The 23439-nt window shown below is 36.7% G+C and overlaps 2 protein-coding genes across 6 annotated transcripts in view; one reads left to right on the top strand and one right to left on the bottom strand.

Annotated features, from left to right (window-relative positions):
* The window catches only part of LOC131768973 (vacuolar protein sorting-associated protein 53 homolog), a 31363-nt gene extending 30469 nt beyond the window's left edge, over positions 1 to 894 (bottom strand). The window contains exon 1 of the mRNA XM_059084687.2: positions 544 to 894. Within this exon, the coding sequence (XP_058940670.1) occupies positions 544 to 657 (114 nt within the window). The 5' untranslated portion in view covers positions 658 to 894. The remainder of the gene's footprint in view (positions 1 to 543) is intronic.
* LOC131768975 (zinc finger protein 22) lies at positions 702 to 23231 on the top strand. 5 transcript variants are annotated; one of them, XM_059084693.2, is made up of 4 exons: positions 2271 to 2315; positions 3126 to 3167; positions 7887 to 8070; positions 15247 to 23231. In XM_059084693.2, exons 2-4 carry the CDS (start codon positions 3165 to 3167, stop codon positions 15933 to 15935), a joined length of 876 nt encoding a protein of 291 aa, XP_058940676.1. In that variant the 5' UTR covers positions 2271 to 2315; positions 3126 to 3164; the 3' UTR covers positions 15936 to 23231. The 5 variants fall into 5 exon arrangements, with proteins under 5 accessions (XP_058940674.1, XP_058940675.1, XP_058940676.1 ...); XM_059084689.2 differs by having other exon boundaries at positions 7887 to 8076; XM_059084691.2 differs by lacking the exons at positions 2271 to 2315; positions 3126 to 3167 and adding an exon at positions 702 to 825 and having other exon boundaries at positions 7887 to 8076.
* The last annotated feature ends 208 nt before the right edge of the window (positions 23232 to 23439 follow it).

Here is a 23439-nt window from a genome sequence, read left to right as displayed (position 1 = left end):
ACCTGATAATTTTGTGTATTCTCATAACCTGTTTGCTGGATAATGTATGGATATCATGGGGAGAAGATACATGCTGATCACTTCTGAGAGTTAAAGGGCAAGAGCACTTTTAAGTAAATTATTTTTGAAACAAACAAGTAAACTCAAGCAAGATGTCTGTAAAAGGAAACAAGCTGGGGTACAGTCTTCCTGAAAATTCACCATAATTTCATTAGCGAGTCACCCTGGTCTGCAAATGTTCTGCATTTTTTTTAAAATAAATATATATTGATTTACAGCCAGATTTTGTCCTGACTATAATGAGATTTTCATCGAAAAGACTCTCTGCTTAAAATACCAAATTTCATTTGATAAAAGGACTTGCAAATAGGAAACCTTCCAATGTAAATATGGCTCAGTTAATCCTATTCCTTGATAGAAATTCCCTCTATACGTACACTTGCCACGTCTTTAAAATAGTAATTTCAGGTATTACAATAAGGAAGTCTGCACTCAAGATATGGGTGTACCTGACTTAAATACCCCTAATTACAACAGAAATACCTGCGAAATAGCTTCTTCCACTTCGGGTGAGTAAGTGATGGGTTTCGACAGCCTTTCTTCGAGAAAATCCTCTTCGAGCTCCCCTGGCGAAGAAGCGCTGACCTCGGCCGCCATTTTAGACGGAAATCGTCGTTAACGGCGGAAGCCGCTGAACTGTCAACACTTGGCTCGGTTACAAAGGCTTTGGCATTCGTTGTGTACTATCGCAAAACGCTTTGTCCCCGCAACAACAGAGCGTTCTCCTTGTCAGTCCTGGATGTTGTCAAGCAAGTAATGTAGAAGGTAGGTCCAGATCATCTAGCTTCGTTTGCCTTGTGGTAGATAAGCTAGATGGCAATCCAACGCCTTTTTGCGTTACCTAATTGTTGAGATCTTCCGATTTTCGAAATGCGACATGTCACCAGGGAATGTCTGGTTGAAAACACTTTAGCAATGTTTTTTTTGGCGCACATGTGGATTATTTCCTGGTTCCCTAAGCTAGGATTTGCGTCTCCAAAGGGTTTTGGCACACAAGCATGCCATCGCCTCTATGTCTCCAAAAATTACTTTTCCTCTGCCCGTCTAGAGTGTCTACAATTGATGTTCGTGTGGAGTTTTTGAATCCAGACATGCTTCGTCTGGGCCGGTGTCATTTATGCACTTTGTTTTTTTATTACTATTTTTATCCTTGCTATTTTGTAAACCGTCCTCCTGAATGTTGTAAACAGAAATTCAACTTTTTCCTTAAGCTGAGAGCAACAGAAATTCCCAATTCATTACACATGGGAATTTGTGTTCGAAGACATTATTCACACGAATAAGACAATTCATTAGCAAGGACACAATATATGAATAAATTTCTCAGACGCTAAAATTATACATGCATTGGCCATCCATGAGTGCTTTGTACTCACAAAGGCCGTTAACACGAGGCGAACCGTCTCCGAAATAGTTGATAGCATTAATTCCTTTTAATAAAACAGGAAATTTATTGTTACATTGGACACAAGGTGAATTCGCCATCTTGTGGCTGTTATCAATTTCGTGTAGACGTGTCTTTGTCTCTTCTTTTGCCTTCAATGCATAGGTCGGCGCTCGTGGGCAATAAAGTTCTGGGTCAGTGCCATTCGCGTCGAAGTTCTTAGCTCCTAATATTGCACTGCACATGTAAAACTGAGCTTTAACGGTTTTCTTTCACCTTTTTTCAATTTTATTATTTATTTATGTGTTTGTTTTTTTTTATTTGAAGTAAGACCATTTATGAATTCTCTGTACGTGTAACGCGGATGACTGCTAAGGCGGAATGTCTAAAGTCCGAATCATCCTATGTTTTCTCTCAAGGTTTTATTGTCCTAATTCTTGCCTTCTTGTCCCCAACTTGTGACCAAACATGAGGTGGTGTTCCAAAAAAGGTTCACGCTACTGATTTCCTTCTAAAAAACAGCAATGTTGCTGTCGTATTGATTTCAGACATACAGTGATTTAGCCATCTTGTGGTTGTTCTCAATTACATGTATGTCTTTGTCTGCCTCTTCCTTTGACTTCAATGCTTTTCTTGTCATTTTTGCCCGACGAACTTCTGGGTCCTTGTTATTAGTATTGAAGTTCTCAATTTTGAAAACTGCATTGCACATATGAAACTTAGTATTGGCCATTTTCTTTGAAATTTTCACTATTTTTGTATATTTGATATGTATTTATGTATGTATTTGAAATAAGATCTTCTACGCATTCTCTGTACGTGTAACTCGCATGGCTGTGAAAAGGGGTTGTCTAAGGTTCGAATTGTCTCGGTGAGCTCAATTTTTTTTATATTTACTTACCACCTTGTGACTTGTCACAAAGCAAACAGTATCAAAACAAGTTTTTCTCACTGATTTCCTTTTGAAAAAACAGTGATTTTGTCGTTATATTGATTTTAGACTTACAGAGATCTAGCAATCTTGTAGTTATTATCAATTGCGTGTTCCATGTCTTTGTCTGTCTCCTTTCGCCTGCCATGCTTTAAATATGACATGTGTGCTAGAAAGGCAAAACTCAAGATCAACTATTTTTGTTCAACTTTCCTTTTTGTTGTCATCTTTTTGTGTTTATTTGTATGTTCGAAATGAGACCATCTTTGAATTCTCTGTACGTTTAACTCGGTAGACTGCAAATGCGGAATGCCCATGATTTGAGTTGTTGTGGTGGTTTCTCAATTTATATTCTGCATCCAACCGCGTAGTGACTAAACGTGAGGCAAATTGTCTTCGGATAAGTTTATGAAACTGATTTCTCTTCAGGAAAGAGTAAATTTCTTGTTATATTGGTTCTAGACATACAGTGATTTGGCCATCTTGTGGTTCTTATCAATAACATATATATGTCTTTGTCTGGTCTTGTTTTGAATGCAATGCTCTACTTGTGTCTAAAATACAGCAAAGTTTTGGGGCGCTGTTATGAACCTTGAAGTTTTTTATTTTAAAAACTGCTTCATACATGTTAAATGTAGGATTAACTGTTTCCTCCCAACTTTTCATCACTATCATATACCACTATTTAATATGTATTTATGTATATATTTGAAATAAGATCATGTACGCATTTTATACATATATAACCAGGATGGCTGTAAAACCAGTTTACCCAAGGTTTGAATCGCCATGGTGAGTTCAATTTTTTTATATTATATTTTTCCACCATCTTGTGACTAAACACAAAGTAAACACTCCCTAGAATAGTTTAATTTGTCACAGACTTTTAAAAAAAAAAAAAAAAACAGCGATTTTGCCATTATATTGATTTAAGACCCACAGGGATTAAGCCATCCTGTCGTTATTATCAATTGCGTGTATGCGCCTTTGTTAGTCTCTTCGTGCGCCCACCATGCTTTAGGTATATTTTTCAGTTGTGGGCGACAAAGTTAAAACTTGAACTAAACCAACATGTTGTAACTTTTTCATTTTTTATGAACTATTTATGTGTTCATTTAATAATTCCAAGAAGATCATATATGAATTCTCTGTACATTTATCTTGGTTGATTGCGAATGCGGAATGTCCAAGATTATTATTATAGCTGTCATGGTGATTTGTCAAATTTTTTTTCTATTTGTCTGCTACCTTGTGCCTAAACATAAGGCAAATTGTCCTAAGAAGGACTTAGGGAACTGACTTTTCTTTAGGAAAGAGAGATTTTGTAGTTATATTGGTTCTAGACATGCAAGGATGTGGCCATCTTGTGGTTGTTACACGATAGTGAATATGTGTCTTTGTCTGTGTCATCTTTTGATTGCAATGCTTTATATGCCGCTTGTGCATAACAAAGTTGAGGGCGGTGTCTACATATGTATAACATTGAATTCTTCATCACGAAAAGCACATAGCTCATGAAGAACTTAAAATCAACTATTTCCCTTCACTGTAAGATAAGGCGCATATTTTTTTTATTTAATGTAAGATTATGTTTTAGGTTTTTTCAATTGTCGCCGGGGTGACATGAAATAGAAATGTTGCGGGTTTTTATTCTGGCAGGGGACTCAGATATTATCCAATATTTGATTCAAAATTGTAACTTGTGTTAAACGTATTTCTTTGAAAACTACAAAATTTGCATATTATTTAATCACAGGGGTACTTATTGTGTTCCTCAGTCTTCAAAGACTGTGCGCCAACAAGGTGGCACCCTGTTTCCTATTTATGGTCATCTCCATTATGTATCTTGACATCTTTTAACTGGTGCTTTAGTTGGCCCCCTGTTTTGTGTCTCCCAGATGATGTACGTGTAAGAAGTATCTTAAAGGAAAACTTTAATGGGTTAATGAATAAAAAATGAAATAAATTATTCAGGTTTTGAATGTTTTTGTTTTTTTTCCTAATCTGTGTCTGAATAAGGAGCATGTGTGAAGGGTGCAGTTTGTTTAAAACAAATGTTTTTCCTTTGATGCTTTATATTTGGTTTGTGCGCTTCGAAGGCAAAACTTGAAATTGACCGTTTTGGTTCAACTTTCGTTCTTATTATCCTCATTTTATATGTGTTTGGAAACAAGATCATTCATGAATTCTTTGTACAGTACAATAACTTTTGAGTTTTGGTGGTAGTTTGTCAGTTTATATTCTGTGTACAACAGCCTTGTGACTTAATATGAGGCAAATTGTCCTCAGATGAGTTTATGAAACTGATCTCCTTTTAGAGAAGAGTAAATTTCTTGTTATATTGGTTCCAGACACACAGTGATTTGGTCATCTTGTGGTTGTTACGCAGTAGTATATATATGTCTTTGTCTGGTCTTGTTTTGAATGCAATGATCTATTTGCGGCTATATATATGTACTATGCTGGAATATTCTGGGGTGGTGTTTGGAACCTTGAAGTTTGTAATTTGAAAATTACTTTGCACATGTTAAAGATGGGATTAACTGTAGTTTCCTTTCAACTTTTTCATCATTATTGTAGTTTATACTGGTATTAAATATGTATTTATGTACATATTGAAATAAGATCATGTGTGCCTTCTTTGTATATGTAACAAGGATGGCTGTAAAACCAGTTTGTCTAACGTTGGAATTGCCATGGTGAGTTCAATTCTTGGTTTCCAATTCGCCACTGACTCGAGACTACACACAAAACAGTCCCCAAATTGTTTAGGTTGCTGATTTTGCTATTATATTGATTCAATTAAGACCCACAGGAATTAAGCCATCCTGTTGTTATTATCAATTGCATGTATGCGCCATTGTTAGTCTCCTCTTTTGCGTGCAATGCTTTACATGTATTTTTCAGTAGTGGGCGATAAAGGTAAAACTTGACATGAACCACTGTGTTCTAGCTTTTTCATTTTTTATCAACTATTTATGTGGTTTTTTCTTATTTCAAAGCAAGATCATTTATGAATTCTCTGCACATTTAACTTGATTCTCTGTGAATGCAGAAGTTCAAGATTAAAGCTGTCATGTGATTTGTCATTTTTTTAACTATTTGTCTGCCACATTGTGTCCAAAATGATGGAAATTGTCTGGCAAAGATTTATGTTATACTTACTGATTTCTGTCTAGAAAGGAGAAATTTTGTTATATTGCTTATAGACACGTTGATGTGGCCATCTTGTGGTTGTTGATTGTTATGTAATAGCTTTTATGTCTCTATCTGTGTCTACTTTTGATTGGCATGCTCTTTATGCTGCTTCTACAAAACAAAGTCCTAGGGCAGTGTCTTAAATATCAAGTTCATAGTCACGAAAAGTGCATAGCTCATGAAGAACATAAAATCAACCATTTTTTTTCACCATTTTCAATATTATGCACTTATTTTTGATTTATTCTAAGATTATTTGTGAATTTTTTGTATTTGTAGATCAGGTGACTTGAATTTGGAATGTTGGCAGTTTGAGTGGTCACAGGAGGCTCAGATATTATCCAATATTTGTCTCCAACTCATGACTTTTGTTTAACATCTTTCTTTGAAAACTACCAAATTTGCATATCAATTAATCACAAGGGTACTTATTTTAATCTCCTGCCTTCAAAGACTGGGTGCCGACAAGGTGACACCCTTTTTCTGTTTATGGTCATCTTTCTCAATAACATCTTTCAGTTAATGCTTTTAAGCTAGCTTGGCATAACCCCCCTGTTGTTGTATCATTTAGGTGATCTAGGCGCAAGAAATATCTTGATGCGAAACATAACAGCGTAAATGGATTCATTATTCAGATTTTAAATTTGTTTTCGTTTTTCCTCTATCTGTGTCTGAATAAAGAGTATTGGAGAGCATGTATGGAAGGCGCAGCTTGTTTTAAAAGAAGCACTTTGTTTTTCTGTTCAACTATGCAGAGGCCACATTAGCAATAAATATAAAGCTCAAGGTTGATGAATCAATCGTAACTATTAGTACATGGGTTTTGGTAAAATTTGTCGTTCCAGAGGCATCTTAAGTAAGGTGAGGTTTGAGACAAAATATAGGCTGGAGTGTAAATCAATCGGTGGTAAGCTTTCAGCTGCAAATTATTGGAATCAGAAGCATTTATCAAAGAAAAACCTTGCAAACACATAGGGACAAAAATCTGATGTCTGACTTTATCAAAGTCTACTATTCTGTTATCCTCAATTTTTCTTATTCAGTTTCCCCATTAAGTGATTTTCACAGGTACAAATTCTAGGCAAAAGATATTCCTAAAGATTTTCTTAACCTTTTAACTCCCAAGATCTCATTAGTAACTCTCCTTACTGTCTGCAATACAGTTCTTGTGATGTTAGTTTGGAGAATTTGGTATTGGATCAACTTATAATTCCCTAATTGATATTTTTCTTTATCCTCATCACTTGTCTGCTTGATATTATATTGATATTGTAAGGAGAAATTCTGTCTTGGTCACTCATGGGACTTAAAGGGCTAAGCAGGGTATCAGGGATACTAGGGATACATGGGTATTTAAGGACAACAGAATCTGAGCAATCAGTTTTAATTGATATCAATGTTGTCTTATAATTAACCTTTTAAACCCTTTGATCAGTATGCATATTCTCTTTACTGTTGTGTATACATTTCCTTGAGTGCTATCGAGGAGAATTTGTTTGTTAGTGTAACAAACAAGAGCTTCTTTAGTTGGTGATCATTTCCTTTATTCTTGTGACATTAATGTTTGATTCAGGAGTAACATTGTAAGGAGAATTTAGTTGTTAGACACTTTTAGGGGTTAAAGGGTCAAACGTAGTCCATCCTTTGTATGTGGCAATAAGGAGTGTTGGTAGTTCTGCATCCTCCTCTGTAGATGGGGTGTTAGTCCATAGTAAATTACCACTGTAAGGCTTCTTGACAAATTGCCACAATCCTCTCAAACTCCTGAGTAGGGAGAGGCAATGTGAGTGTCAAGTGTCTTGCCCAGGGCGGGTTTGCTCAAAGCTGGGTTAAGATAACCCAGGGTTAGTGTGAAATTTGATTTCAGATCTGAAAGCTTTAATCCCATTTTTCTACAATTTGATAAATGAATGCTCTTAAAAGGATTGGGAAAATTATCCAAGAAGGTCTTTTGAACAGAGAAATATAGAAACCTGGATTAAAATTTAACCCTGGGTTAGCTCTGATTGGCCTTTGAACCACTAGGTCCTGTTACACAACACAATGATGCAGCCAGGTTCCCAACATAGAGGTCTGTCACAAGCTAATGCCTAAAACATCAGCATTAGAAACTCTCTCTGGGGGCCAATTTACATTATCAACTTTGTTGTTAAAACTAAATTACCTTGTAAAACCCCTGCTGACAAAGCACCACCATTTTCTTGAGAAACTCACCCCATTCTGTCAAAGGAGAGTCCAACCAGCTTAAAAAACCGTTGGCCACCGTGTTGAAGTAATAATACTTACTTTTTTTCTACTCTCTTTCTTTCCAAGATGGATTACCGGGAGTGTAATTTTGGACCCTCATGCACCTGTGATCATAGGCCAACCCTGGTTCATGGTCCATCGCCTAATTTTTCAACACCAAATGTCAGAGGGGGTGAGCCATTGTCCCTCACATCGCCTTCATGCACAAAGAAGGAACATATTGACAACAATTTGAGAAAAAAATCAAGAGGTGAAGGTTTGTAAAGAGCCTTTACTGACATCTAAGAACTATGATTATGACTCAAATAATCAGAAATATTTGAAGAATAATTTGAAATATTTTTAGCGTAGGCGCCTTGCATATATGTCCAATTTTGGGCTCCTCTTATTATGATGATTATTAATAGTGATTTTAGTGATAATGTTATTATTGCGATTTTAGCAACATTTTCCTCATGCTTTGCATAGGAAAATAAAACAATTTTTTGCTCTTTTTGCAGTAAAGAGATTTCTCACAACTAGGGCTATTTTTCTTCCACTTAATGTCACAATAAATCAGCAGACAATTGTAGGAAATGGTACAACAGAAATGTTTAACTGTCTTTCATTGAGGAGGAGTGGAAGAGTCTTCTAGCACCTTGAAAAAGAGTCCATGTTCTTTAGTTTTGATTGTAAGTCTCCAAAAAGCCATATAAATTCACATTCCTTAGCATTCATTGTTTGATTAAAAATGGAAAAAAAAGCAAAAAAAAACTGGGGGACAACCCTATAAATTTTATGTTGCCCAGCTTTCAAAAAGTGATATCAATGTAAATGATTTGGTTTGCCATGTTTTTAATATCTGTTTGTACCTATGTGGACTATAAAGAAAACAAACTATTCAAGGGGGCACTGTGCCAGGATTGTGACTTTAACACACCCCTCAAGACATACTGGCTCCTTCAAACCAATGAATTAATACATGCACATCCACAGATTATTCATGGCTGGATTTTCACCTCTCTCCCAAGCCTAGTGGGAACTGACTCAAACATTTTATTGAAAATTTTTCCTTTAAGTGCCCATGACACGGTTGGTTTTGGTTTTTTGCATATTCTCGTTGATAGCTGTTTTTTAAATTAGAAGTAATCGACCTTAGCGCTCAGCGAGTTCTCCTTGACAACTTTTTCTTTGTGCATTGAAAGTATGATTTGGCGGCCTAAAAGTGTTCCTATTAAACGCGCAGCCAAAACGATCATGTCGCATAGTTGTGACGTAGGAAACTGTGAGGACACGGCGGTAACTATGGTGGAGAAAGGAGAAATCTAGAAGGAAGGACGAACGTGTTGCGTGGCCGGAGCGCCAAATGATGTTAGCTATAAGAATAATACACATACACCGGGTATTTCTATACACTACTTTCCAAAGGATGTAGCTGTGTGGCCAAATGGATGCGTTTCGATCGTCGACCGAGGAGATTTTACTCTTCAACGTCGTCGGCCTCATGCTCAGTACCACTTCGAAGACGCCTGTGACAAACACAAATCACTAGTCAAATCAGGGGAAGATAAATAACGAGTTCAGCTGAAAAGAATGCTGAGAAGGGGTCTGTTCCCACACCGTACGCGATTATTCATCGTTCTTTTCGACTGACATTTCGCAAGCGAAGAATGGTGAGCTCTTTATTTTTGTTTATTTCACGCGCTTAAGATATACTCATACTCCTTGTCTTTCCATATGACTTCATTTGCGATTTTCTTATCGTATGAAAGTCCTAGCAATTGCATTTTCCATGGTCTTTTAATAACAGAAATACATCCTTTGTAATAAAGTTCAAGCCCTTTCCCGAGCTGACCGGTATCCAGTTGCGTGAACAGTGTGAAACCTCTGGCGGAAAGCCAGTTAACCTTTCCGAAAACCATCCCACGAGCCATCGATTACCCCTGCCCTCAAGAAACTAAAAGTAGCAACAACAACATTCCAACAGTAGGAATGTCATTTTGATAACGGCATCACAGCGAGATGAATATTGAATTATTGAAGTAGATGTGGCGAATCCAAGTGCTGTGTGAAAGTCGATGCGAACGAAATATTTATTTATCATACTGATGTCAGTTATTTCCTTTGAGCGGAATGGGTGATAGAGCAATTCTTCGCTTAAACTAAAGAAGTTTTTCTCAGCTAAAATTCCTATTTGAGATTAACTTAAATCAGATGATTATAAACTCACTCGTTATCTGTTCGGATTGACCGGTGTTAAAGCGGGTTAAACCCCCTTCCCCTACTAAACTTTCCTTTAAACGTGGCTCCGTAGGGCTTTTTGACCGCGCGAGACCTGGACCCGAACATGGCGCGAGCTTTGAAAATGTCAACATGCCAAACAAATATGGCGGCTCGATACGATCGCACGATTCATATAAAAAGAGGCGTGTAAAAAATATATATACACATTATAGACTCTGGGAATTCTAACAACGACACCCAATGTATTTCTTGGCCTTTTACGTCTGAAAAAGGCCGACACAACGCCTGTGATGCGTTTGGTCGCTTCGAGAAGACCTAAAAAATAAAGATAACAACGAAGGAATCATGAAGTTAAGGCTACCAAATTTGGTCAGCTAGGCGAAAACTGAATTCCGAAGACGGCTGCGAGGAAAAGGAACCACCTACAAAACGGGCGCTAAGGTCATCTCGGGTAAGTAACCTACATGTTCAGGATAGTTGCCTTTTTCCGTCCTCGGAAGATAAAAATTATTGTTTTGATCGATCGCGAAGTTCAGGTCTCTAAGGTAGCTCTGATTTCCGCTAGCAGACGGCAGCTAAAAATCTACAAGGAACTCGAGTGGTATACATACAAACATTTGCACTAGGCCTCAAGGAGTGTTTATTTTGTAAACGTGGGAAATATGAATAATTTCTAATTTTACAACAATGTGATACACACTATGAGAATTGAATTTGCCGCAGTGCGGCATTTCGATGATGCTTGCAAGGATTCCTCGAAATGAATCGCTTAAAGGTATGTACCTTATTATCTTGCACGGAGCAACTATAGAATACAGGGCCACTGATGTCCAGTAGTGCTTGTGTTCGTGGTCAAAGAAATTCGCAATTCCGAAAAGAACATGCCAAATAAATATTCATGGCGCGATTCGAAAGTGTGCGCAAGCTCAAATACCAATCTTGACGAAATTCCATTCCATTACGTAATGTTTTGCGACAAAGAAAAGGGGATCTTTCGAGTAAAATTTATCGCGTTTTCTTCGGTGGAATTTCCTAAGATTTGCTGGACCGTTAAGCATATTTGTGTCCTTCCTAGTGCCTGTTGACAAAAAAAATTCATAAGACCCAATTTGAGATAAAGGAAGAAAACACAAAATTGCAAATAGCGAGAAAACTGCCCATGTAACCCCTATTTTCTCGGCTTTTAAATGATCGGCAGGACAATTTTGACAACTTGTGGAAATTTTAGAGATTCCACCAAAGAAAATGGAAGAAAAACAAAAGGCAAAGCCAAATTATCAATTGTAAGCGCCTCCCTTAGTGGAGCCTTAGCTTCATAACGAAAATCATTTTCTTAATATTTATTACAGCAAACGATAATCCGAACCTTGCTCATTGCCTTTTGATAGCTTTTTATGACCTAGAAAAGTGAAAACAAAAAAATTTTACTAGAAAAACAATACGCTGGCGCGCGCGCCAACATTGAGCAAAAACCCTAAGGAGCCACCTTAGGCATCGTTTGTATCACATTTGGTAACTAATTCTATTTGCAAGCTTTTTGTCGATGTTTTTTCAATCACAACACAAAATTCATCAATAGAGGTAAAGAAAAACAGCCATTTCGTTCTAATTCTGCCGCATTTATTATGGCGAGTCGTACAGTATATGCAAGAATTAAATGCGAACAAACTACTACATTCGAACTACTGAAATTGTTACATTAAGTCTTTGCTTCTTCTGATGCGAATCAACATTGCTACGAAACGCCATAACAATAGAGGAGACTACTGCATCCAGTCATAGAAATAACTCGGTCTGATTTTCTAATTAAATAACATTAAACAGTTTCTGAACAAGAACGAATCGCCCTATGTAAGGTAATCCGGATTCCGGAATCCATAAAATTCTTCGATACTGATATGACCTGGCTAATTTCCCAACTAGCTATTAATCAGTCTTCTACTCCGATTCGAAAACCCTATTTCCTAGTAAAATTTGATTTTAGCTTGCAGCTCTTTCTTTAATCTAAAGTTCTTTGGGCTATCTTGTGAAGATCCTGGTAATCATTTGCTTCGTCCACACAGCACATTCCATACCTCTCACTCAGCGTCACTGTCCACACAAATTACATCTGCAATGCAGCTTGCCTTGAGGGTTAATGTCCATGAGTACAAGGAATTTGAGCCTGCGATTTTTTTTTTACTAACGAGAGCTCGAAATATCTTCATAAAATTTCGTCATGTGGTGTCGAAAAGAGTGCAGTTCACTCACGTGGTCAATGGGTATGCAAATTTGGAGGAACAGAAGAAGTTGTTTGCAAAAGCGTTCAAATCCCATAGGATTTAAAGATTTTAGATATATGAAAATTCACATATTTGCACTGCGGTGGAAAGATGAAATTAGAAGATCCTCGCAGCTAAGAACACTACTGAAACTAGTAGTTGTAAGTAGGACCTGAAAAAAATTTCAGGCCCGTACGGGATTTGAACCCATGACCTCTGCGATACCGGTGCAGCGCTCTACCAATTGAGCTAACAAGCCAACTGGGAGCTGGTCAATGAATTGGGTACAAATAAACATCCAAGTGAATGAAGATTTTGAAAGGTCCTACCCATAGGATTTGTTTGGAACACCAACATGGCGACAGACCACACGTTTCAAATTACAATAAACTTTGAACAAAGATATGTATGAATACCTATGGAAGCCGGGAGAGGTCTATCTTTAAGTCGAATTTTCGCCATTTAAACGTAAACCGCTTTCTTTGATATTTGGCATTCGGAATAACAAATTTGAAGATTTCATAAAGCATCATATCTTGGTGCGAGTAAAACAAGATATTACCAGATTTTAGGGTGAAACAACATTTTTTAGAAAAGAAAAAATAGCGGCGGGCCCCCTTAAACCTTTATAGAATCATTGCTCTGGAGAAAATCATAGCCGACGCAATGTGACTTGACTTGGTTAACCTTTTAAAGAAAAAAGGAAGTATAGAAAAGAGAATTGTTATTCTTGGGAAATTACCGTGTAAATGCAGGTCTTTCGCGATTTTACAAAGGTTTAAGTTGAGTTGGTTGAACACCGTTTTATGCGCAATCTCATAATGTTGAACATCGTCGTCAATTACATACAGAAAAAACAAGCTTTTCCTAGCACAGTCTGCGATTTATTTGCGACATACACGGAGCGTTGTAAAAATTGTATTTCAGTTTAAATTTTTCCTCAATTTTGTGGTTTTTTTTAAAGGAAAGTTAAAAAAGTAATTTGAGACGGAAACCGGAATCTGCAGGAGTAGAATCCAGCACTTGGAATATGGAATCCCCCGCGTGGAATCCAGAATCTAATAATGTCCTGGATTACCTTACATGGGTCGAAACGACACAACCACTTCTACTACAAGTCGTTCGTAAAGCCTACGATAAGTAAAAATGTTTCTGTTCTGAAATATTGGAACTTTCAGCTTATTTTCAAATGCAAATCAACATTAATGTTTACGTCTTAACAAAAGTGGAGACTATTGCATCGAACTCATTCTTATTTTCTTATTTTAACGATTATCAACTGTTGAGGGATCCGAAATAACACCTTAACAATTACGAAGAAGTCTAGAGTCAGGCGGTCTGCAGACAATACAAAGCCACTCGCCCTCCGGGGCAGTCTTAAATCCCTCGCAGCTCATGTGCAACCATTCCACGCTCACCTTGCACTGTACCATGTTGTCCCAACACTCGTGCATTGAACAATAACTAAATTGATGTCACAAGTTTGTCTCTTATTGAATCTAGAGGTGTTCGACTGTTGCGGAAAAGGTTCAAAACGACCTTTCTCTAAACATTAAACTAAATACTTGCGCATTTTCCTTTGGTCAAAAGAAACATGCGACAAGTCATTTCCAGCCACCAGTGCGTATGCATTGGCGATGCACATGAATTAAAAACATACTTTAGTTCACACTGGAACTCAAAGTATTGTCTATTTCTAATAGAACATTAAGGATGATGTTTTCACTTAGTTTTGTTGAGGGGTCTAAATCCGCCGAAGGGGGTCCAAACCCACTTGCGGATTTGGATTGGGGGGGTCCATATCCCCTAGCGGATTTAAATGGGGGTGGTCCATATCTGCTAGTGGGGGGTCCAAATCTGCTAGGACACTAAGGGAACCTTCACCATACCAAAAAAAACAGGTTTTAAGTTTTTTGGAATTTTTCTTCTTGCGGAATTGGTTTGTAAATATGATGAGCTAAATATTTACACAAAAAAAATTCATGTCATGGGCACTTCAACTTGAACCCAGCTCTAACTTGAACCAAAATTGATTTCCCTTGGTTTTCCATCGTACATTTACTGCAACTTTACCCTAACTAACTCAAACCCTCCATAACTTGAACCTCACACTACTTAAAGCAATTTTCATTTCCCTTCTGGTCATTCTCTGTATATTTTTACCCCCTGAAAACTTGAACCACATCTGTCAGTATGTGAGAAATCTAGACACAGTGTACTGCAGTCCAAAATGTTTAGTGCCACTTACTCGCCATTCATTTTTTTTTAATGTTTTTTTTTTACAAGTAACAGTTAATCTTTTGATAAGAATATCATTCTGCTTTTGTTGCTTTGCTTTTACCTATGGCAAGAACATAGTTAGAATTTATACACAAGAACTTTCAAAACTTCTGTCCTCCCCTCCCCCATAGACAGTTTAGACCCCATTGATCAAATACTCGCTCTCACCTTTTACGCAGGTGGTTTGAAAATATAAGGGTTAAATTGTAATATCCATGCAAGGTTGCTGAGTTGAATAATGTTTGCTCTTCAACCATGGCATGTTGCAAAGCAAAACACCCTTCCAGGGAGGTTAAGGAGAAATTTGATACTCTCCCACACATGATTTCCAGCAATATTGGGCATAGTAATTTGGTATTATCAACTGAGTTGGTAACATAAATCAGCCACCATTAAGAGTTTCAAAGCTGACATTTCGAGCGTTAGCCCTTCATCATTAGCTCTGACTGAAGGGCTAACCCTTGAAATGTCAGCTTTAAAACGTCAGCTTTAAAACTCTAAAAGGTGGCTAATTTACACTTTAAACTGTGATTATGTGTTGAATGTGTGGCTCTGCTCACCAAACTATCCAGGGAACTGACAGACATGTTCACAGCATTGACATGTAGGGTAAACACCACCAACTTTGACTATTGGTGACCATGTTTGTGATATCATTTCAGTTGCCAATGTTAGAGCATACGATTGCCGAATGTGTGAAAGGGTGTACCAGACTGAGGAGGAACTGGAGAAACATCTGCTTAACCATGCTGAGCATCGCCCCTACAAATGTCCTCAGTGTCAGAAAGGATTTAAACAGCCTTGCCATCTGAATCAACACCTGCGAACACATACAGATGAGAGGCCATTCCCCTGTGAGGTGTGCCGCAAATCCTTCAAGCAAGCTTGTCAGCTTAAACAGCACATGCGGCTCCACACAGGAGAGAAGCCTTATCACTGCTCCCAGTGCAATCGTTCTTTTAAGCAAGCTAGCCAGTTAAACCAGCATGTGCGCCTCCACACTGGAGAGAAACCTTACAAGTGTAGCCACTGTGACAAGACATTCACACAGGCCAGCCAACTGCGATCACACAAGAAGACCCATGATCCTAAACCTGAGAGGAAGTCCATGTCAAAAAAGCCAAAGGCAGTTGCCCGAGGTGCTGTGGTTATGCCTACTTTTACCACCAAGGTCTCTTCGCAGTCCATGTTGTATCATCAGAAACAACCTACTTTCAGTCCTGCTTTAAAAATGGATCCTCCATTTGGTGGAAACTTCAAAAGTGCACACCCATTTGGTACAGGTATGTCTCAGGTATGTCACATGCGAGAAGTACCAGTTTCCTCTATAACACATGACTTTCTGGGATAGATCAAATAAAACTAAGAGCTGTAGTTTCCTTATGTATTTTCAATGCTGACAAGCAAAAAAACATGTGATAATTACAAGGCTGTGATCTGCATACACATTTTGCATTCATATACAAGAACTCTGTTCACTTAAAATCTTTTAACTACTATTTGATTTGGAAACGTCCATTCCGAACCCACTAATCAGAAAGATCTTTGAACAACCAGAACAGTTTAAAAGTGATCTGCCGTAATTGGTCACAAACCTCTCTTTCATCACCTTTAATCATATGTAATATTGATAACTAAACTTTTGATGGTCAACTTCTTGAGGATCTATCTGGTATAATTGACTTATTTCTAAAGACCAAGCCATTGTACTAGCAGCAATAATAACATTCATGCAGGTGACTTGAGAGTTGGTTACACACACTGTGTTGTGAGACAATAACAGCAAAAGCTAGGACTTTGTTGACTTTAAGACTTAGACACTATTGCTGTTGTTTTTGCATTACACAGTGTGTGAAGTTTCCTCTTCAGTTACTTGTGCAATAGGCTACACAGTGGGAAGGAGTCAAATTTGTAGTAATTGTCAAAAGAGTTTTGTGGAAGAAACATTCCTTACAGTTTAAGTCACTCATTACTGTTGGCTACAGAGAGTCAAACACAAATGTAAAAATGAAATTGATTACTATACACAAAGAATCACAGAACTATTTACTCTTTTCTAATAGTTTCCAGCAAGAGAAATCAATCAAACTTGTGCAAACAAAAGTTTAGATTACAGCCTTGAATGCAGATATTGTTATGATAATTGTTCTTGTCAACAAATATTAAATTATTGCAGTTTCATATAGCTCATGATAGACATACTACAGTCTGGAATGACAGTGAGCATGCAAGCATTTTCTGAAGTCATTCATCTAAGGGACGGGTGATGAAAAGTGAACATGTGTAAGAAAAGATGAGGAAGATACATGTCCTTGTAAAAGTCATGTAACATTTAACAAAGCTCAAAACTTTTCTGTCCTATTCAGCAGCTGCTGTGCATGTGTTTTGGTTGAGTGAGGACCTGTAACATGTAACAATTTACTTTTCTTCAACCAGTGAAAGATGAACTCTGAAAAACATCAACGCTTCAAATTTTTGGCAAAATTTAATGTAAACAGGACAATGACAGGAAACAAAATGCATATCATAGTAGCTTTCGTGCCCAGGAAAATAGTTCCTTATGTTGAAAAGCTTGCATGCCCACTGTTCTTTCAGGTTTGTCCACATGAGTTATGGTAATGAAATTACCATGTAGGGCTTTTTGTAAGCAAGATGAATAATTCTATATAAATATTCCACTGGTGTAGTTTAGCCTATGTGCCATGCACATTGGATGAATTGTCTTACAGAACAAGAGAGATGGGTATGTAGGGTGTGGGTGCTGTGATTGAGAATGATGGTCAGCTGTTAATATTATGGACCTTTTGAGGAGAGTATTAATGGGGTTATAACCAAGAGGGGTTTCACAGACTCTTAACTCTAATTTCTTCCCGTGCTTTTCAGTGACATGCTTTATCTGGAGTTTCAGTTGTATTGTTTGAAATGAATATTTTTCTATCAGGCTGCTTTTAAATATGGAAACATTTGCAATGTATGCAATAAGCTGAATTATACTTGCATTTTGATTGGTTCTAATGCTTAAATGATCTATTGGACAGAATCATAGATGACATTACCATGAACAACATCTTTCTTTTTATCACATAAAACAAACTGCTTCTATGTTCCTGTGGGTTTGTACAGTAGTAGATCAAAGAAGACGTCAAAATGTGGTGATAACATCAATGACACACTTGGCTGTGCCTGGCGTATCACCTTTTTGTTCTTACCACATTTCGACATCATCTGTGATCTATGGCTGAATGGGACATATGGTGAAATGGAATCTATTTTTTAAGTTATGTAAGGTTCAGAAGGAGAAATTTGATGTGTTTTGTTTGCTTCTGCATTTTGATATCTGTTACAAAATTGATAGACAGCAACATGAATTGAAATAGAACCTCAGAGTTAACTTGTTACTGGCATAGCAACCAATTGGCTTGTGATGCATTGGTTAAGATTTGAATCAGACAACACTGAGGCCAAGCCTCCTGTAACATACACCACTCTAAGATAAACACATGTGAATTGTGTCTCTCACAGCAAACCTAAGGAAGCAGTGTAAGCTTCTTGGCTAGTTTGCAAGACATAAACTTATGCATTAGATTTGGCACCTGTAGCCCCTGAGGGGTGCAATGCGATAAATTGACACACCTGCATTTCATCATTAAAGTTTCATGTACTTTGTCTCTTATTGGCCTTTTCTTCTTGTGAAAAAAGAAACTCTTAATTCCTCATTAGGGGAATAACTTTTATTGAAAAACCTGTGAAAGCTGTCAGTTTTCTAGCAACATTTTGGATTCTGTAATTTTTGATAAAGGGATTTTTCATATCTCTCACTGATGACTCCCCCACTCCATTAGTACTCTCCTTAAAAAACCTAAGCACATGTAGTAGTAACATATCAGATGCTGACCCCTGGAGAATAAGCATATACACAAACCATAAGTTCAGGTTCATGTGCATGTGGCTTCCAGTTCTTGAAACATTTTTGCAGTAGCCAGGGTTCCCAGAAAATGTGATTTACTACATGGCTCCAAGCTGCAACTTTATTGGTCACAAGAGCAACTGAAATTGAATTTTTTTTTAGGCCTTAAGTTTTACTGAGATAAGAAATTGCATAAGATATTATGAATGTCCTGTAGTTTTCTCTTGTAAAAACTTGCCCAGTTTTCCTTGGTGATCTGTGTGTGAAGCCAAAACCTTGAGATATGCAATAATTTTTCTGGCTTTTTTCCCATTTTTGTTGATTAACTGCTTACTTTTGGTGATCAATCTAGGATTTAAATTCACCAAATAGCCACTTCCAAAACCACAAGTGTCCCAAGCTCTTGTCTCTAGAAAAAGGAAAATAGTCAATTCATGAAAGCATCACACAGCTAAGTTATGTAAGGAACTGTTGAGAATTCTTGTTATAAGACAAATAACAGGGATGGCAAAGCAAGTTGAAAACAGCAAAGAACACCAGAAACCACAATGGAAAGACAAGGAGTAAGTTAGTTCTCTCAATCTTTTGTGTAAAATGTTTATACTTCAAAATAGTCAGCATTGTAAATTGTTTCTCTCCCCATACTATTTTTTATAACAGGTATAAATTCTCAACAGTTCCTTGCATAACTTAATACTACATTACACAACACATGAGGCTTTCATGAATTAATCTTTTGCATTTTCTCGAGACCCACGCTTGGGATGCCTGTGCCAAAACAAGTTCAGCTTGGAGCCCTGAATAACTATAGCTACCATTTGCAAAGTAATTATAACAGGCAGTTGGAAAACAGCTAAGACATACCTGAGAGCTGGTAAATGTGATTTATTTGCATGAACCAGTAGTACCCAGAAATACAAGCTTAGTCTCCAGATACTTTTGAAAAAATTGGTAGAGAATACTAAAATATTTTGGTTTTAGTTTTGAGTGCTCATTGGGGGAAATAGGCAAAGTTCAAGATAACTGAAATCATGAGATTTCTGCACTTTTCCTTCATTTAGTGTACAGAGCATGTTTAGATGGTGAACTGATGTTTTTAATCATTTTGTACATCAGTATAATTGTTACAAATTGTTAGTCCTGATAAATTGTGTATAGTAATGTCGCTGAATGACTCAAAACTATTTTTTTTTATACTAATATTAATAGTTATAATGTAAAACTTGGAGCAGTTTCAAATTTAGTGTTGACATTTGATAGGGCAGGATGCCAAATGTGGCAAGAGAGGCAGGTGCATTTACATAATTATTTACATGACAAATGCAGTAAATCTCACCTCTAATAGTCCAGGCCCCAGTTGTTCGAAGATTGGATAGCACTATCCACTGGATAAAACTCTACCCAGTAGATAACGCTATAAGTTTAGCTATTACTTATCTACTGGATAGCAATTTATCCGTTGGATAATGTTATCCACCCTTTATACAACTGGGCCTAGATCATCAATGATACCACCATGGCCCTAGAATATATTCTTGTTCCTGGCATCTGACGAGCCAACCAACTGACAAATTGACCACAAGTGGTCAATGAGTGATGAACTTCTGCACAAACTCAGAAAACCAGTCTTGCAAAGGAGTTATTTATAGCTTCACAGCCCAAAGCATTACACTGTCAAGAATGAGTTTTCAAAAAAATTTGGGTTTTAAATGCTTGCAGATTCTCACTATGCAACCTCCTAGTCACTGTCCAGGTTTAAAACACTAAATTAGATACTGCTCTGTAGAGACACTAATAATTTAGTTGCGCCAGATTAGAATATGTGAAGACTTTGTAGATATTTGAAAAAATCATGCTGAGTTATAGAAATGTGAGGTTAATTTATTAATTTTATAGTTACTGTAAATTATTATTTTGAGGGTAATCAGTACCTTTTTCTCATATGTCTGGAGACAATAAATCCAAATGGAGCAGAAGCATACATTATATATTAAGGATTGTAGTACACCATACTAGCGTTCAATAGCATGCGTTAGCTAGTAGCATGGATACCATGCAGATGAAATAAATTATAAATCAGTATTAGGAGGTGTGTAAAACATACCTGGCCCAGTAATGTAACATCCTAAGTACTTCTTGTTGTTTGTCACATATCAATCAACTTATGGAGTGTTGGCAAATAAAGCCTAAATGTTTTTTAGATCTGAAACTAGCTCTGCAGGGATTGTAGACTTGTAGAGCAAGTGTTAAACTTACAACAGATTGAGGCAAACTCTAGATTTGTTCGACCAAAATTAATTTTGCTTGATACCATATCTGTATTCTAAGGAGCAGGCTGAGGTGTGACTCAAAGTTTCCTCATTTACTGAAAAAAAAAATGGTTCTCTCAAAATCCATAACTTTGTAGGTAACATTTTCTTCTAGTCCATTTGATTGTTCACAGCTTTTCTTTCTTTTGTTAATACCGGACTACAAGGGAAGCAAACTTGATTGCATTCTGTTATCACATAGCTTAATCAAATGACCTAAGAAAAAATTCAGGAAAATACCAAATATTCAAAATATCTGTCTACAAATTATCAGCAATTTAGCTCCTATCTATAGGAGCTATACAAGTTAGAAAATTTGTGTATGTTTTAAGCTTTCTTTCCAATGTTCTTCTGCTGAAGTAAAAAGTTGCAAAAATTACTTCCTACCAGAAATTTTAGTCCTCTTAAAATAAAAAATAGAAAAAATTGTTCCTGCAAAGTAAATCTGGTCAGCAGCACTGGAAAGGCTGTGAACAGTCCTTGGGGCTGAAAATTGTTCATAGGAAGCCTCCAGAGGGGTTTATGTAGGGAATCCACATATATTGTGTTATCTAACAATTCTGTAGAAAGCTTAAGTCCTAAACTGAGCTTTTTATGAGATAAAAGGTTTGGAAATGTTTCATAGCTTTTAGAGAATGCCTTCCAAGTTAGGCTCTAATTGGTTTCTTCCATCAGTACTGCTGCATGGCGATCACATCTTTATTTTGCCAACTTTCTGTACTAGCATCACAGTTCAAAAAATGACTCTCATGATCTTGCCTACATTCCTATTGTTACTAGAAAAAATATAGGATATATCTATAACCATAAATACAGGAAACAACACATTTCCTATTCTGTCAGTGTGGGTGTTTTTAATATAATACAAAATGGATACATTTTTCTTTTAAATAGAAGAGGGCAGTCTCTGCTTTCTCTAGCATATCATCTTGCAATTGTAGCAAACCCTAGAGTGAAATTTCATGGACTTGAATTGTTTTGCTTTGATTTAAATAGAATTCAATCTTAATTTTTAGGTAACTTAATATACTCTTCAGAGTATCCTCTGACTTATTTTCAACAATGCCACTTAAAGCAACAGTTCTTTTAACCGCAGTTGTTGGAGCTGTCGCATGATGTATTCCTTACAACATCGTTATCATCATTGTTACCATGTCTTTGTGTGTATCACTAAGACTTATTTACAAGGATAAAGCATCGCACGACTGCCCAACTGACTGCTGGTGAAAGGATTTGTGTTTCAGGTAAACTAACCAATAGTCATCATACCAATTGGGGGAAGAACGTTTATTAATCCAGGACATTACCACCTATTGCAAAGCCGCTTATGGTAAAAAAAATTATTGAAAACCTATGCTACCATGTAATGGAAAGAAGACAAAACCCTCTCATCTTCCCCTTTTGACACCAGCCATGCTGCCAAGCAAAGTAATGGCCTTCTGACGGTGTTACCTGACATTTTGTAACTGTGGTTGCTATAATAGCTTAGTGTGACCTCAACAGTTTTAAATCATTTTATCTCATGAGAAATAATGATCAGCTCTTAGAACTTGTGTGCAGTTAGTACCTCGCTATTTTGCCTAATGTTAATTAGTTCATAGTAATGTTTGCATCTGTTTACTAAAGATGTTACTTGTTTTATGCAACCCTTCACTTCCACAGTTTAAATCTGGACAATTATTGTTCTCATTAATTTATTTCTATTTTTATTTTGTTTTCGTTGGGTTTATTTTCTATTTTTTTGCAAGGAGAGGTACTGAACAGCTCTTTCAGTATTCTGTTTATTATGCCGTCCTTTGAGGCTAATGGAGGAAACCAAATATGCAAGCTTTTATATTAAAGCATATTGTTTTTTCTGCTTTTCTTTTTAATTTTTTCGTTATATTAACCCTCTACAATCTTTCTTGAGAGTGTAAGGGTTGTATACTAGTTTCAGCTACTAAAAAGACGAACTTATGAGAACATATATTCCAAGTCTTACTATTATTAATGCTACTAGTTAAAAGTTATGACGTTTTGTTAACATCCTATACTTAATTTACCAAGAATTTGGTCCTGTTTTGTTTTAGTCTGGCTAGTGACACGTATGTTGGGAAATAGATGGAGAAATGTTAAAGTTAAGTTATTTGTTTTCCTAGAAGAGATGTAGATGTGTTTTGAGATAGTGATAGAAATATTTATATTTGGTTTTTAGGTAGATACAGTTATAAGACTGTTTAACTCCTGATAACATATTGTGTATATAAGTGAAATCGGTAAAACTTGATTAGAAAGGTCCATTACTCATTATTGTCAACATAACAGGTCCAAAAAAAAAAACAACCTTTAAATTCAGTATAATTTGACGTTCTACCATGTAATGTTTGTGAATCAAGAGTGAAGTAATTGAGGAATAAAACACCGGCCTCTCATATGGCCACCACTTGGAAAATGTTTTTTATTACTTGTCTGAGACCAAAATTCTTGCAACGACAGGATCTCATTTTACTGCTTTACTGCTGCCCAGGAATTTATATGACTGAAAATATTCCCCATCTCATTTAGTATTAAAAAAAAGAAAAAAAACTTGATAGACCCCCCCTTCCTTATCAAAAAATTCCTGCATCCACCCCTGAATATGCCTTGTATTTTTCTAGTTC

The sequence above is a fragment of the Pocillopora verrucosa genome, chromosome 2 (assembly GCF_036669915.1).
Source record: "Pocillopora verrucosa isolate sample1 chromosome 2, ASM3666991v2, whole genome shotgun sequence".
In the NCBI taxonomy this organism is placed as follows: domain Eukaryota; kingdom Metazoa; phylum Cnidaria; class Anthozoa; order Scleractinia; family Pocilloporidae; genus Pocillopora; species Pocillopora verrucosa.
This window is presented reverse-complemented; position numbering and strand designations above follow the sequence as displayed.